Here is a 12,986-nt window from a genome sequence, read left to right on the forward strand (position 1 = left end):
AATATGGGTGACATACGATAGAAAAACACCAACTGCTTCGAGTGCATGTTGAAAAAATATACCCGCAATGTAAATGTGCAACAGCAGTAACTATACATGAGTTACAATTAATTTACATCAGGATCAATTAGAATGCCAATTCAAATTAGTTACTGAAACTTTTATTCTCGTTTTATAAACTCATTACTCGGAAAATGTTGATTTTGTTTTTAAGTTTTTCCAAATCTTCCATGTTGTAAGTGTTCGTTTTTTCAAAGAAGTAGACATTTGTAATCCAATATCGATAGTGTGTGAAAGCTGGGAATGAATCACAAAATTTAAAGGAAACATCAACCATCATTGCAATTATTTTGATATCAATATAACTGCAATAAAATATTTAAATATATAAAAGACATATCCATATCATAATTTTCACTAATGCTTTTTTTTTGACAACATAATAGTCAGTAAAGTTGAATGGAGCATTGGAACACAATCAAAATATTATTTTAATGGATGAAAGATATATTCACGCAACACACACGAACACACTGATCATAATACATGAGGGTGGTGAAAATGGGTTGGTGCCTAAAGCTTACATTAGATGTGAATCAAATTGTAATACAGCTGATTATCACATCAACGAGATGAATTTTGATGATTATGAGTAATGGGTGTCGGGACAGTTAACTCCAAATTTGCCATTGCGTTGTAGTTGAACAAATCGACAAAATGCCAACGACATAAACCGAATAAACTGATATGCCAGCATAGTTATCAGAGAGTAATATTCCATATGTAGAAACCATGCTGAATTATATGCCCTCAAATGCCAAAATTCAAGAGTTATGAAATAGATCACCTCTTTCTAGCAGCAAATCACAACGTGTACGTTCACCGTCATATCAGCCGGATTTGAATCCAATTGAGTTGGTTTGGGCTGCACTGGAAGAAAACATGGCAAATGAAATGTTACTTTCCATTCCAACGAAGTCATGCAATTTTGCGACGACTTTCTTAACAGCTTTCTTCCGAGCAATGGAAATCTCGTTGTGAATGACAAAAGCAATTTGAGGATGATTTCCTATCGATTGAATCCGTGATATACATCATCGTGGATGATCTGCTTATTGATTTAGATGACGGGGATAGCGACACTGCATCGGAACAAAAATATGGGGATGACTTGAAAAGGATACATTTTTAGGAGAGATTATTATTTGGGAAGGAAAGGTTTTGGTTTTCTACCACTCCATCTCCATACAAAAATAGGTGGGAGTCTTAAAAAAAGGAATACCGAATGTTTGGGGTACAAACTGAATTGTTTTTTTTTATAATTCAATATATATATATATATATATATATATATATATATATATATATATATATATATATATATATATATATATATATATAATCTAGAAAGGTTGATTTCAATTTAAGAGCCACCGGTATACAGCTGTTTCAGCCTATTGGGCATCGTTAGTACCGAGGGAAAGACGAACTCATATCGAACTATGTTTAAGTTATTGGATCAAAATCTCACCGAGTTTGGTTCATTTGAAAAGCCGAGGAAAAAATACGGAAACAGAATGGACCAGGAAACTAAAGGAAATTTGATAAATGAGGTATGTTTAAGGTGAGTTAGACATTGTGTCCTGTTCAACAAAAATTAATAATTTTCAGATAAACGTGAACCCGGGGAAATCTACACGTCAAATTTCCTCGGAAATGAATATTTGTCATACAAGTGCTTGGAGACATCTCAAAAAACGCGGTTTAAAATGTTACAAAATACACATTACTCAAAAATTTAATCCAGGTGATCCCGAAAGGTGATTAGAGTTTTGTAATTGGCTAATAAGAAGACCTGATTTTCCTGTTTTCCTGGAAAATGTTATTTGGTGATGATGAAATCACTTTTACGAATTGTGGGATATTCAACCGAAAATACGAACACATTTGGAGCATAAACAACGCCAGGCATTATCGAGAAATTCGACCTCAAGTGCGATTTAATATTAACGTGTGGGCAAGAATTCACAAAGATAGAAATTTGGGTCCTCATCTCAAAGAATTCTGGATGGAGAAACCTATCACCAGTTTTTAATGTCGATTTTCGAAAACTATTTGAATGATCTACCTTTGGCTAATTATAACAACATCTGGTTTCAACATGATGGTACTCAACTGCACACTACCAGACGAGTATCTGATTACCTGACTGAAAGGTTTGGTGATAAATGGATAGGGAATAATGGATCGGTGAGGTGGCCAGCAAGGTCTCCAGACTTAAGTGTTATAGATAAATCCTTATGAGGTACATTGAAAAATAGAGTTTATGATCAGAGGAAATATCAAAATATTGAGGACCTTCAACACAGCATTGTTATAGTGTTCGGAAGTTTGGGGAGGAGGAAAATTAATCGTGCATTGAATAATATACGAAGAAGGGCACAGTTGTGTTATCATGAATAAGGCCAGCATTTTGAGCATTTGCTGCGATTAACTTTCGTCTTTACGTTTTAGTTAATTATTGCTATTTGTTCAAAGTTATTTTTTCATTGAAAAGGACACAATGTATAATTTACCTCATACACAGCTCATTTATCAAATTTTGATTCAGAATAGTCAAAGTCAAAGCCTATTATGATAACAATACATTTTTTTTCAATATCTCCAATTTTTCGAAAAAGAATGATAACTTATAATACATCATTGAAAAGTAAAATCCAGTTCTATTCAAAACAGAAAGAATCCAATGTAGTGCCCTTAGAAAAAATAAATGATGAACTTTCTCAACGGCATATTGTTAGTCAGGTAAATATGCAACTTTGCCCTAATTCAATCATCTTCGTATCTCTCATACTTTCCGAGATCCTAATGGTGAGGATCGATTTGATACACCCTGTATGTGTAGTTGTCAACACTTGCCGAATTTATTAAAGCCAAAATTCTTTTTCCGAGTATACTTCCTGATAAAAGTTACCTAGTAGATAGTGGATAGTTACCATTTCTCTTTATCGTTCTCAGAGGCCCAGCTAGATTTGCCAAGTTTCACGGTTGATTGCATTGTTTTGCTTGGGACTTCTTTCGGCTCAATTCTCGGGGTGTCCTTCATTCAAGAAATAAAAGAGAAGACATTTAGGTGAGTTCAAACTGAGTGGATATGAGTTTCTCGAAGATCTGAGACGAAGAAGAAAAAAAGCTGTGTCTATAGATCTTAACTACGGAAACACACAACATATTGCCAAATGGCCTGATATTTCAAGCTTCAATCGGATGTATGTTATGATGAATCACACTCCAAAAGGTACGACCTCGTTAGTCCTTAGCTGGCACAAGTTTTGACTTCTGAGGGTTGTCGTTCGTAGGGGTACGATAGCTGATTAACGGAAAAAACATATTTCAAAAATGATAAAAAAGTTACAAACAATTTTACGGTCGAAATTCTGATAATTTTTGAAATTCGAATGGAAATTTGTTCCAATTTTTTCGATATGTGATTTTTTATACTCAATGTTGAGTTGTTTTAACATTGGTTGAATCATCCAATGAAAAGTGTGTTTTTGAAATTGTGTTGGTGACGTAATAAATAAGAGAGCTGGAGAAATTGGAATTGACATACTTCAGAAGTTCAGTTTCAGCTCGTGCATGAAGATTCAAAAATTGATTCGCTTCACTCCGGAATCTAGAACGCAAGCAGTATTTTGAGTTTATGAATTCAATCCTCCGCATATTTCGAATGTCATATTCCATCTCATTTTTCATAATTCCGCAAGAGAAATGATTTTGTACGTGAAAATCCGAAACATCCTGTATTTAAAAAGACAACAAATACAATATTTTATTCTAAAAGATTTTCAAATCCAGTAGTGACGACTTTTAGAAACGTTTGAAATGAAATTACAAACGAAATAATGAACATAATCTAATATCGAATATGGTAATACCCAACTTATCATCAATAATTTTGGTTTCAGTTCCTGAAAAAAACCTGGAGCTACGGCAAGAATACATTGGGAGCAAAATGTTTCAAGTTATGTGCCGCGCAGAAGGAGTATTCCCAGAACCTAGCATGAGTTTGCATATTGGCCAAAGGTAAGTTGACATGTTGTGATATTTATACTGTGTGTGAAAACGAAAACTTAACAGAGCCGTTTTTAAATATAAAAAGTAAGATTTTTAAAAAAAGCTCGGACACGTCGATTTCTAATTAAAGAGGGACACATTTCAGACTAATCAGATTTTTTGTAGTACGCACCCCTTCGGAGGGGTGCGTCCGACGACCCTTATTCAGATAGGGAGAGTAGGTCGAGTGGCACCTTGTTTTAAAGGTCTTTCGAATACCTTTACATCTCTCTTAAAAGAAAAATTTTGTAACGATTAGTTTTCGAGATAATTTCAAGATTTAAAGGTATTTTTATTGAGTTCAACTCTTTTTAAAATAAATCAAATTGTTTTCAAGGTACAATTTACGTTCAGTACTTTCATAAAAAAAATAAATTTTTGCTTTTTATGAAAACCTGCTAATACGTGTCCATTTGATTTCGTAATAAAGTAAAATTATTTGTTTGTTACGAGATGTTTTCGGGGGAAGGGGTTGGTTACCACCCTTACATTTTAGGTGAATTGAGTGGCACCTCCTTATGAAGATTGCCTTTTGACGTGGATATTTTATGCTTCTGATAAAAAAGTGAATCATACTAAAAACTAACCTACACAACGAATACAACCTGCTGATTTCCTTGAATGCTGATGACACAGAAAAGTTTAAAAAACTGTTTTAGGGTTAATAAATCCCAATAATTGTTTTTAAAGCACGCACAAAAAAAGTAACACCTAATAAGGGTAACTCACATAGGAAATTTACAGTAAATGTTCAAAATGTGCGCCATTTTGCTCCATGCAACAATAAAGATTTCGTTCGAATTTTGCTCTTACATTATTCGACATCTCAGGCTCGGCATTCATCAATAATTCTACGACGAAATTCATCCAAATTGGCTGGCTGTGTAGCATAAACTTCAGACTTTAAATATCCCCACCGAAAGTAGTCCAGTGGTGTTGAATCTGGTGATCGTGCTGGCCATTCAATTGGACCTCTTCTGCCAATCCATTGTCCTTCAAAATGATTATTTAAAAAATTTCGAACCTGCTGGCCATAATTAGGTGGTGCACCGTCTTGTTGAAAATGGATAAATTAATCTTGACATCTTGGATCCTGTTCAATTATTTCAACTATACGAGGTTGTATTGCCTTTTCAAGAAGTTGTAAATAAGAATCACCGGTTAAATTTCCATCAATGAAAAATGGACCTATAATATGATTGCCTAATATTCCGGCCCAGATATTCAACTTTTGGGGATATTGGGTATGTATTTCTGCGTATTGTCTTGGGTTTTCATTCGACCAATAACGGCAATTGTGACGGTTCACGCAACCATTTAAATAAAATGAGCTTTCGTCCGAAAAACAGATGTTATAAAGCAGCTCGGGATTTTGCATTAATCTCTCACTCATGCCCTCACAAAACTCCTGTCTTCGGTCAAAATCATCCTAATTGAGTTCATGAACAAGTTTAATTTTGTAAGGATGGAATTTGTGGTTTTAAAGGATTCTCCATGCACTCATATGGCTTATTCCGGCCATTGCTGATAAACCTCTGGTACATAACCTGGGATTGGCGATGACTCGATCAATCACTCCAGTCGCATTATCGTCATTCACTACCTTTCTCTGAACATTTCTTTTCTAATTTAAAACCGAACCTGTCTCCTTGAATTTTGTAATTTTGTAACAGAGTTGTAAAGGTATTCGAAAGACCTTTAAAACAAGGTGCCACTCGACCTACTTTCCCTGTCTAAATAAGAGTCGTCGGACGCACCCCTCCGAGGGGGTACGTACTACAAAAAATCTGATTAGTCTGAAAGGTGTCCCCTTTCAATTAGAAATCGACGTGTTCGATCTTTTTTCAAAAATCTCACTTTTCATATTCAAAAACGGCTCTGTTAAGTTTTCATTGTTACACACTTTATTTTATTCATAACGAATCCATGAGTTCATGAGTTTCGTCAATGGCTCATTGTATCGAATTTCATAAGTTCGTACTGCAGAGCCCTAAGAGAGTCTTGATGATTCCTCTTTTTGTCGATTGTTGGTGATTGGATTCGTGGTTCAGATACTGTCCTGTGTGAGTGGATTTTTGTTATACATATGTTTCCCACTTGGTGTCGGTCCTCTTTACCAATACGTCTAAGAATGGCAATTTGTTGTGGACTTCCTTCTCCATTGTGAAAGTTATGGAAGGTCTTACGCTGTTGATGTGTTTCAGGAAAGCGTCTAGTTCAGTATTCCCATGATTCTATATTATGAAGGCATCATCAACGTATCTCAACTAGACACGAGGTTTCTTGTGGGCTTCTTCAATGGACAGAGTTTCAAATCACCCTATATATTTGTTGGCTTTGACTGGTGAAAGTGGCGATCCCATTGGCAGTCCCTCATCTTCTGTAAATAATTCGTCTTTCAGTTGGAAATAAAAGTTTTCGTACACAGCATCTTAGTAATTCCATAATTACTTCAATAGGTAAATTTTTTCCATCTTCTAGGTCTCCGTTTGTATGATTGAGAGTGTTTCTTCGACCAGAACGTTGGTGTAAAGGCTTTCCACGTCGAAAATGATGAGTTGATGCCACTAGTAGTTCGACAAATTGCCTTGAATTCTTCACACAAGATGATGTTTTTTCTTTGTAATGGTTGTATAATGGGGAGTAAAAATCTAGACAAGTTTTGAGTAGCCAAATCTCTGGAGCTAATGATCGGTCTGAGCGAAACGTCCTTCTTGTGGATTTTGGGTAGTCTATACAAGTGAGGGGCTTACTGTGGTACGGTGTAAGCGATGATATCTCCTTTTCCGAAAAATAGACTGGTACAACTTCGTTTTAGATGATGCAGTAAGGTCCCGTACGATCTTCGTGTATTTTCCCTTCTGAAGAACCTCTTCGATGCTCTGTTCGTAGAGAACAGTATCCAACACCACAGTTGCGTTTTCTCAATCTGCAGGTAAACATTGTCAATCATCTGTAAACAAACGTTTATTGTATCGTTGAGATGCTGATCAAATAAACAAATTAGGCCCCTTTCAAATAAAAAAAAACGAAAAATTTACTTCATGTCTCAATACATAATGAGTTTTGTAGAAGTCCCTGTTTTGCTCAATTCTGTATGAGAACAAACATGAGATGAGTGGTTCCAGATAATTAACAACATCAATCGGTTAGCCTCGTTCCAGAAACGCTTTAATTATGTAATAAAAGAAGACTTTTGAAGTTGTTTGAGTTTATTGCTGCTTTATTTATCACTCACCTAATGAGACACTTACTGAGTGTACTAAAACGACTCTCTGTATTTCTCCTGAAGCTTTATTTGACATCAATTATTTCCAAAGGAAAATAATAAAGCCAAACGACTTCAGATTCATTACTACCAATATGTTTATTTGTTCCATGAATGATCGTTAAACGATTTCGCTCAGCTCGCAAACGTTATTTCAATTAGAACCTCATGAATCCCCAAAGCTATCATTCATGAAAATTAATTGGAAGAAGAATAAATAAAACTTGATGATAGCTCATGCATCTCAGACAATTTATATTCGATATTATTCAGATATGCTAAATCCTATGGAGTCTCTTTGCTCCTTTCGATTTCCAAAAATTCAGAAATGGCATTTTTAATCGAATTTCAAAAAATGACCGGCTCGAATAATTATTGTTCCACAACATTTTTGACCATTTATAAAATTCAGCAAACTGATCTGCAGAAGCTCCCCATTAGAAGCGAAAGCTTGGCAGAATAAAGCGGAGTTTTGATTTTTTGACTTAGAGACCCCGTTAATTAATTTTACTATATATATATATATATATATATATATATATATATATATATATATATATATATATATATATATATATATATATATATATATTGGCTGTGGACACTTTCGATCAGCACATCAAGAACTACAACATATCAAAATTCCGGCAAAATTCAAGGCAACCCATTTCTCATAAAAAATGTGCGGGGTCCTTTATCAAAATATTGAGGAAACATTTCACCATCTGAAACAAAATTATCTTCATACTCATTGCAACACCGAAACAACTGTTAATTTTTAAAGAAAAAATCGCACTCTGTGAACAGGTAGAATTTAGATTAGTTTACTTACTTGCTAAATTATTGTCTGAAATCATTTGAAGGGATTGAATTACATCAGTTTCATTGAATCATGCAGCGCCCTTAAATCACCATGGAAAACATTTGCTCATTGATATTTACTGTCAACCTGAAATATTGTTGAAAGATCTTGTTGTATTAACCCCCAGACCAGTTTTCATTGCATTTGTTGTTTCTAGTATTGTTGTTCTTTGAATCACCGTTGTTTCTGTTGTTTCCGCCGTGTTTTTGTTCCCATTGTGTTTATTGTTCCTGTATTTGTGTTGGATATTGTTCCTATGTTCCAGTTGTTTTCTGTTCGTGAGTTCCTGTTCATATTTTAATATTTCTGAAGTTTCCATTTTAAATGATATCAGCTCATTTTGATTGACAACGTTCAACATGCCACGTCTGTCACTTCAAGCAAGAATTGAAATTGTTTTAATTGTGGTGAAGAGGTGAGGTCTTATCATGAAGCGGCCGCTGAATTTGATAGGAGACACCCGCTAGAGGTAGCTGTACACCCTGGAACTGTACATAAAATATATAATCTATTCGTGAGCACCGGCCAAGTGATAAAGGACAGAAAAATTGTAACACATCATATTGATGATGATACGATATTGGCGGCTCATCAAGCTGATCCTAGAATTAGTTTGAAATGAGCCGCAGTAGAATATGGAGGTGTTTAAAGAGGCATAAAATGTATGCGTTCAAACCCAAATTTTTACATACTTTGCACGAAGGAGACGAAATCCGCCGTATGGAGTATTTTTAATGGATGCAGGGAAATTATCTCAATGACAGGAATTTTTTAAAGTATATCTTATACAGTGATGAGGTTACCTTTACCACGAATGGTGTTGTATCTTCCCAGAACATGAGGTTTAGGGCTGAACAAATTGGGTCGTGAATTGTAGAGACCAAATATCTCAGAAAGTTGATGTGTGGTGTGGTATTCAAATGTCTAGACTCAAAGCTTTTATGTCCAAAGAATCTGGTGCCTGGCTGAATGCTCTTCCCGTGGCTTCTTTGGGTACCCTCTTAGATGATGCATCTTTTAGGATTTCGATAGGTCTTCGGTTAGGTTCTTCAATTTGTGTTAGTCAAAAATGCAGATGTGGATCCACTGTAGAAGAAAATGGTTACCATGGCCTAAGTTGTAAATTTAGTTCTGGCAGATTGTCAAGACATCATTCCATTAATGATCTTATAAAAAGAGCTCTAGCCACTGCAGAGGTTCTTTCAGTTCTTGAACCCCTTGGTGTTAGTCGAGACGGGATGAGTCCAATTCCTTGGGAATTTGGGAAACCTCTGGTTTGGGATTTCACCTGCGTGGATACAGTTGCAGCTTCACACTTGGCCTCTACGTCTAATTCCACTGGTGCAGCTGCTATGATTGCAGAAAAATCAAAATTTCGGACATACTCCACTCCACTGTTTCTTTCCTGTTGCTATTGAAACCTTTGGTGTTTTTGGATCTCATGCTTATGAATTAATGAAAGAAATTGGTAGAAGAATGATGACAACCGAAGACAAGAAATTCAACTTCCTTATTCCGTTGGTCCCATAATGGGAAGAATCATTACATCCGTGATTACTGGAATGAAAACAGCGGTGGCGAACGTATCACCAACAGCTACAACACAATTGAATCAGTGATAAATTCCTCAGTCAAAACCCTTGGGCTTAATGGTTTGAAAAATATTGGCAACACCTGTTTCATGAACAGTGCAATCCAATGTTTATCAAATACGAGATGGTCACTGGAATATTTGGAAAAGGATGAGTACATCTGTTTAAAATCTGTTTAAAATCTGTTTGAAATCTGTTTTTCCGTTAATCAGCTGTTGTCCCCATACGAACAACAACTTTCAGAAGTTGAGAAACTTGTGCGAGCTAAGGACTAACGAGGTCTCACCTTTTAACGTGTGATTCCTAACACGGAACATGAAAGATATCAATACCAATATTTCCAATATGGAGGGTGCTTTAATCAAAACTTTCGCAGAAGTTATCAAGGAATTGTGGTCAGAAGATTCATCTGATTGAGCAGTGAACACAGTCTCCTTGAAAAGTCAGATTCAGAGTTTTGTCCCTCAATTCATGGGTCATGCACATCAAGACGCTCATGAGTTACTTCGTTATCTTTTAGAAGGTTTACATTAAATAATTAATTGAGAAACCTAAACCGACCTTAACGGAGATTAACGAAAATTTGAGCGACAGCGAAAAAGCACAAGAGTCATGGATGATTTATTTGAGTACATATAACTCTAAGATTGTAGATAATTTCATTGGTCAATTAAAATCCACGATGAAGTGCACACATTGAGACTCATCTGTAACCTTCGATACTTTCTGGGATTTGTCACTCCCCATACCACAAAGAACTGGCCAATTGAATTTATCACAGTGCTTGGATTTCTTCACAAGAGAGGAAACTTTGGATGGACATGAAAAACCGACGTGTTCAAGTTGCAAGGAAAGAAGAAAATGCACAAAGTCTCTATCGAACCATAAGTTTCCCCGTATTTTAGTCATTCATTTTAAAAGACTTTCTCAAACAGTAAGATTTAGAGACAAGTTAAATGTTTCCATCGAATTTCCTCTAGATGGATTAGACAGAAAATGTGACTCCTTGTCGTTATAATCTAAATGCACTTTCGAATCACAGTGTCTACCTACAGCGGACATTATACAGCATTCTGCAGACATCCTTATACTGGCACGTGGCACGAATACATGAATGAAAAAAAAATATCAAAATCTCTTCCACTTAACTCTTGCATCAATGGCATGTGGTAAGGATGAAATTTGCTTGCTTCTCAACAAGGTGAAGAGCAATTTGAAATACATTCTCTCCTATTGTTACAGGGCAGACACGTTCGAACTTCTCGTGATTAACATTACCAATTCTTCCAAATTTTGTTTTTAGAGCCTGGAATGCCCTTTCATCTTTCGGGGAACTCCTCTTTGTAAATTCTAGATGCAGTTTCTGTCACTTCCCCCAAAGCATAGACCATTTACACCATACAGGGCTTTTCATGATGAGCGTTAATTAGCCGTTTCTGGCAAACTATTCAACGGATCAACCTGAAAATTTCACAGTATGCATAAGTCAATATGACCTATACGCCTAAAATATTTTAGACGAAGCGGCGTTGTCGCTATAAAGTAGCGCCTTCTTTGATTTTTCAAATGGAACACCCCGTATATAATTTCATATTATGATTCATTATCACTTTGACAACAAATTCATATACTATTTCTCTATACCTATCTATTACCGTTCAGAAGATATATATTAATTTTGATATTTTTTTTACCAAACATGAACTTTTATAAATGCTGATAATCTATCTAAACAGTTTATCTCGAAAAGGTTCAAAATAGAAATAGTATTATCTGAACAAATTTGATCTAAAATTGGATGTAGAACTCAAAAATGTTGAAATATACAGGGTGTTCCATTTGAAAAAATTGAGTTCCACTCATTTTTTCATGAGTTCAAAGTATCTGCATTTTTGAAGACCCTGTTTTAGTGCAAGAGAGTTCAAGATTATCAGCATTTATAAAAGATCATGTTTGGTAAAAAAAATATCGAAATTAAGTTATATCTTCTAAACGGTAATAGATAGGTATAGGGAAATAGTATATGAATTTGTTAACAAAGTGATAATGAATCATAATATGATATTATATATGGTGTGTTCCATTCGGAAAATCAAAGAAGCCGCTACTTTATAGTAGAAGCGACAACGCCGCTTCGTCTGAAATATTTTAGGCGTGTAGGTCATATTGATTTATGCATACTGTGAAATTTTCAGGTTGATCCGTTAAATACTTTGTCAGAAACGGCTAATTAACGCTCATCATGAAAATCCCTGTATCTTCCAATACATAATTCATAATACAAATGATTCAATCTACACGCCAAAGAAACTCCACCACATAGCGTTATTGACAAAATCCGAGATTCATTTTTTGATGTCAGTCATGGATAAATGGGTTTTTAAAGAAAAGTTAGTATAAATATTCTATAGGTTTATTCAGCATTTCTTACCGTTGAAACTGCTGATAACTATCAAAAGATGGTATATATGAAAAATGCCAATGTACTAGCGATTAGTTTCAATATTCGAAAAACAAATTTGAGTAAGTGAACGTCAGAAAATTAATTTTTCTGTGGTTACAACAATTACTAAAACTTAGTATAATTTGTAAAGTATCTGTTTTTCGTATAATATACTTCTGATGAAAGATGTAGTGAAATGTCGAAACATTTTATGCAAATGAAAAGAAATTCGAAAACAAAAAGTCCTTAGAGAGCTAAAAAATATAGCGTATTCATATACTGGGTGTTCTATTTAAGAAAATGTATTTTTTGTTGGCCACGATCGGCTGAATCACCCAGTATGCGAGAAAATAATTTGAAAAATAGTATTTATCGATATGACTGCCAGACATATCAAAGACGATCTGTTTCCCGTGTATGAAACCCCTGAATATTTAACGTATTTCAAGTTCATCGACTTCGTCAGTTTAGTCGATTTTTAAATTTTCTCAGTGTTCTCGTTTTTTCCAATTCATTCAATTTATTCTATCATTTGTTTTACAGCTGGCAGAACTATACATCAAAAGTTATGAAACTCAAAATTCAATTTTATATAATCCGATTCAAATTAATATTTATATAAACCTTGAAAGTTGGAATTCATCCTAATAGATGATTCTCAAAAATGTCTGTTCTCTAGGTGTAGCCAGACACAGCCAGTCAATG

General features: G+C 35.0%; 1 protein-coding gene across 1 annotated transcript in view; it reads left to right on the top strand.

Moving 5' to 3' along the window:
• LOC111511978 (CD276 antigen homolog) overlaps positions 1-12,986 on the top strand; it is a 179,731-nt gene that overhangs the window by 113,446 nt on the left and 53,299 nt on the right. Inside the window, exon 4 of the mRNA XM_074180194.1 lies at positions 3,969-4,086. Coding sequence (XP_074036295.1) covers positions 3,969-4,086 — 118 coding nt within the window. The remainder of the gene's footprint in view (positions 1-3,968; positions 4,087-12,986) is intronic.

This window comes from Leptinotarsa decemlineata, unplaced genomic scaffold (assembly GCF_025532065.1).
Source record: "Leptinotarsa decemlineata unplaced genomic scaffold, Ldec_3_MD MMD2_tig00026294_RagTag_RagTag, whole genome shotgun sequence".
NCBI classification, from domain to species: domain Eukaryota; kingdom Metazoa; phylum Arthropoda; class Insecta; order Coleoptera; family Chrysomelidae; genus Leptinotarsa; species Leptinotarsa decemlineata.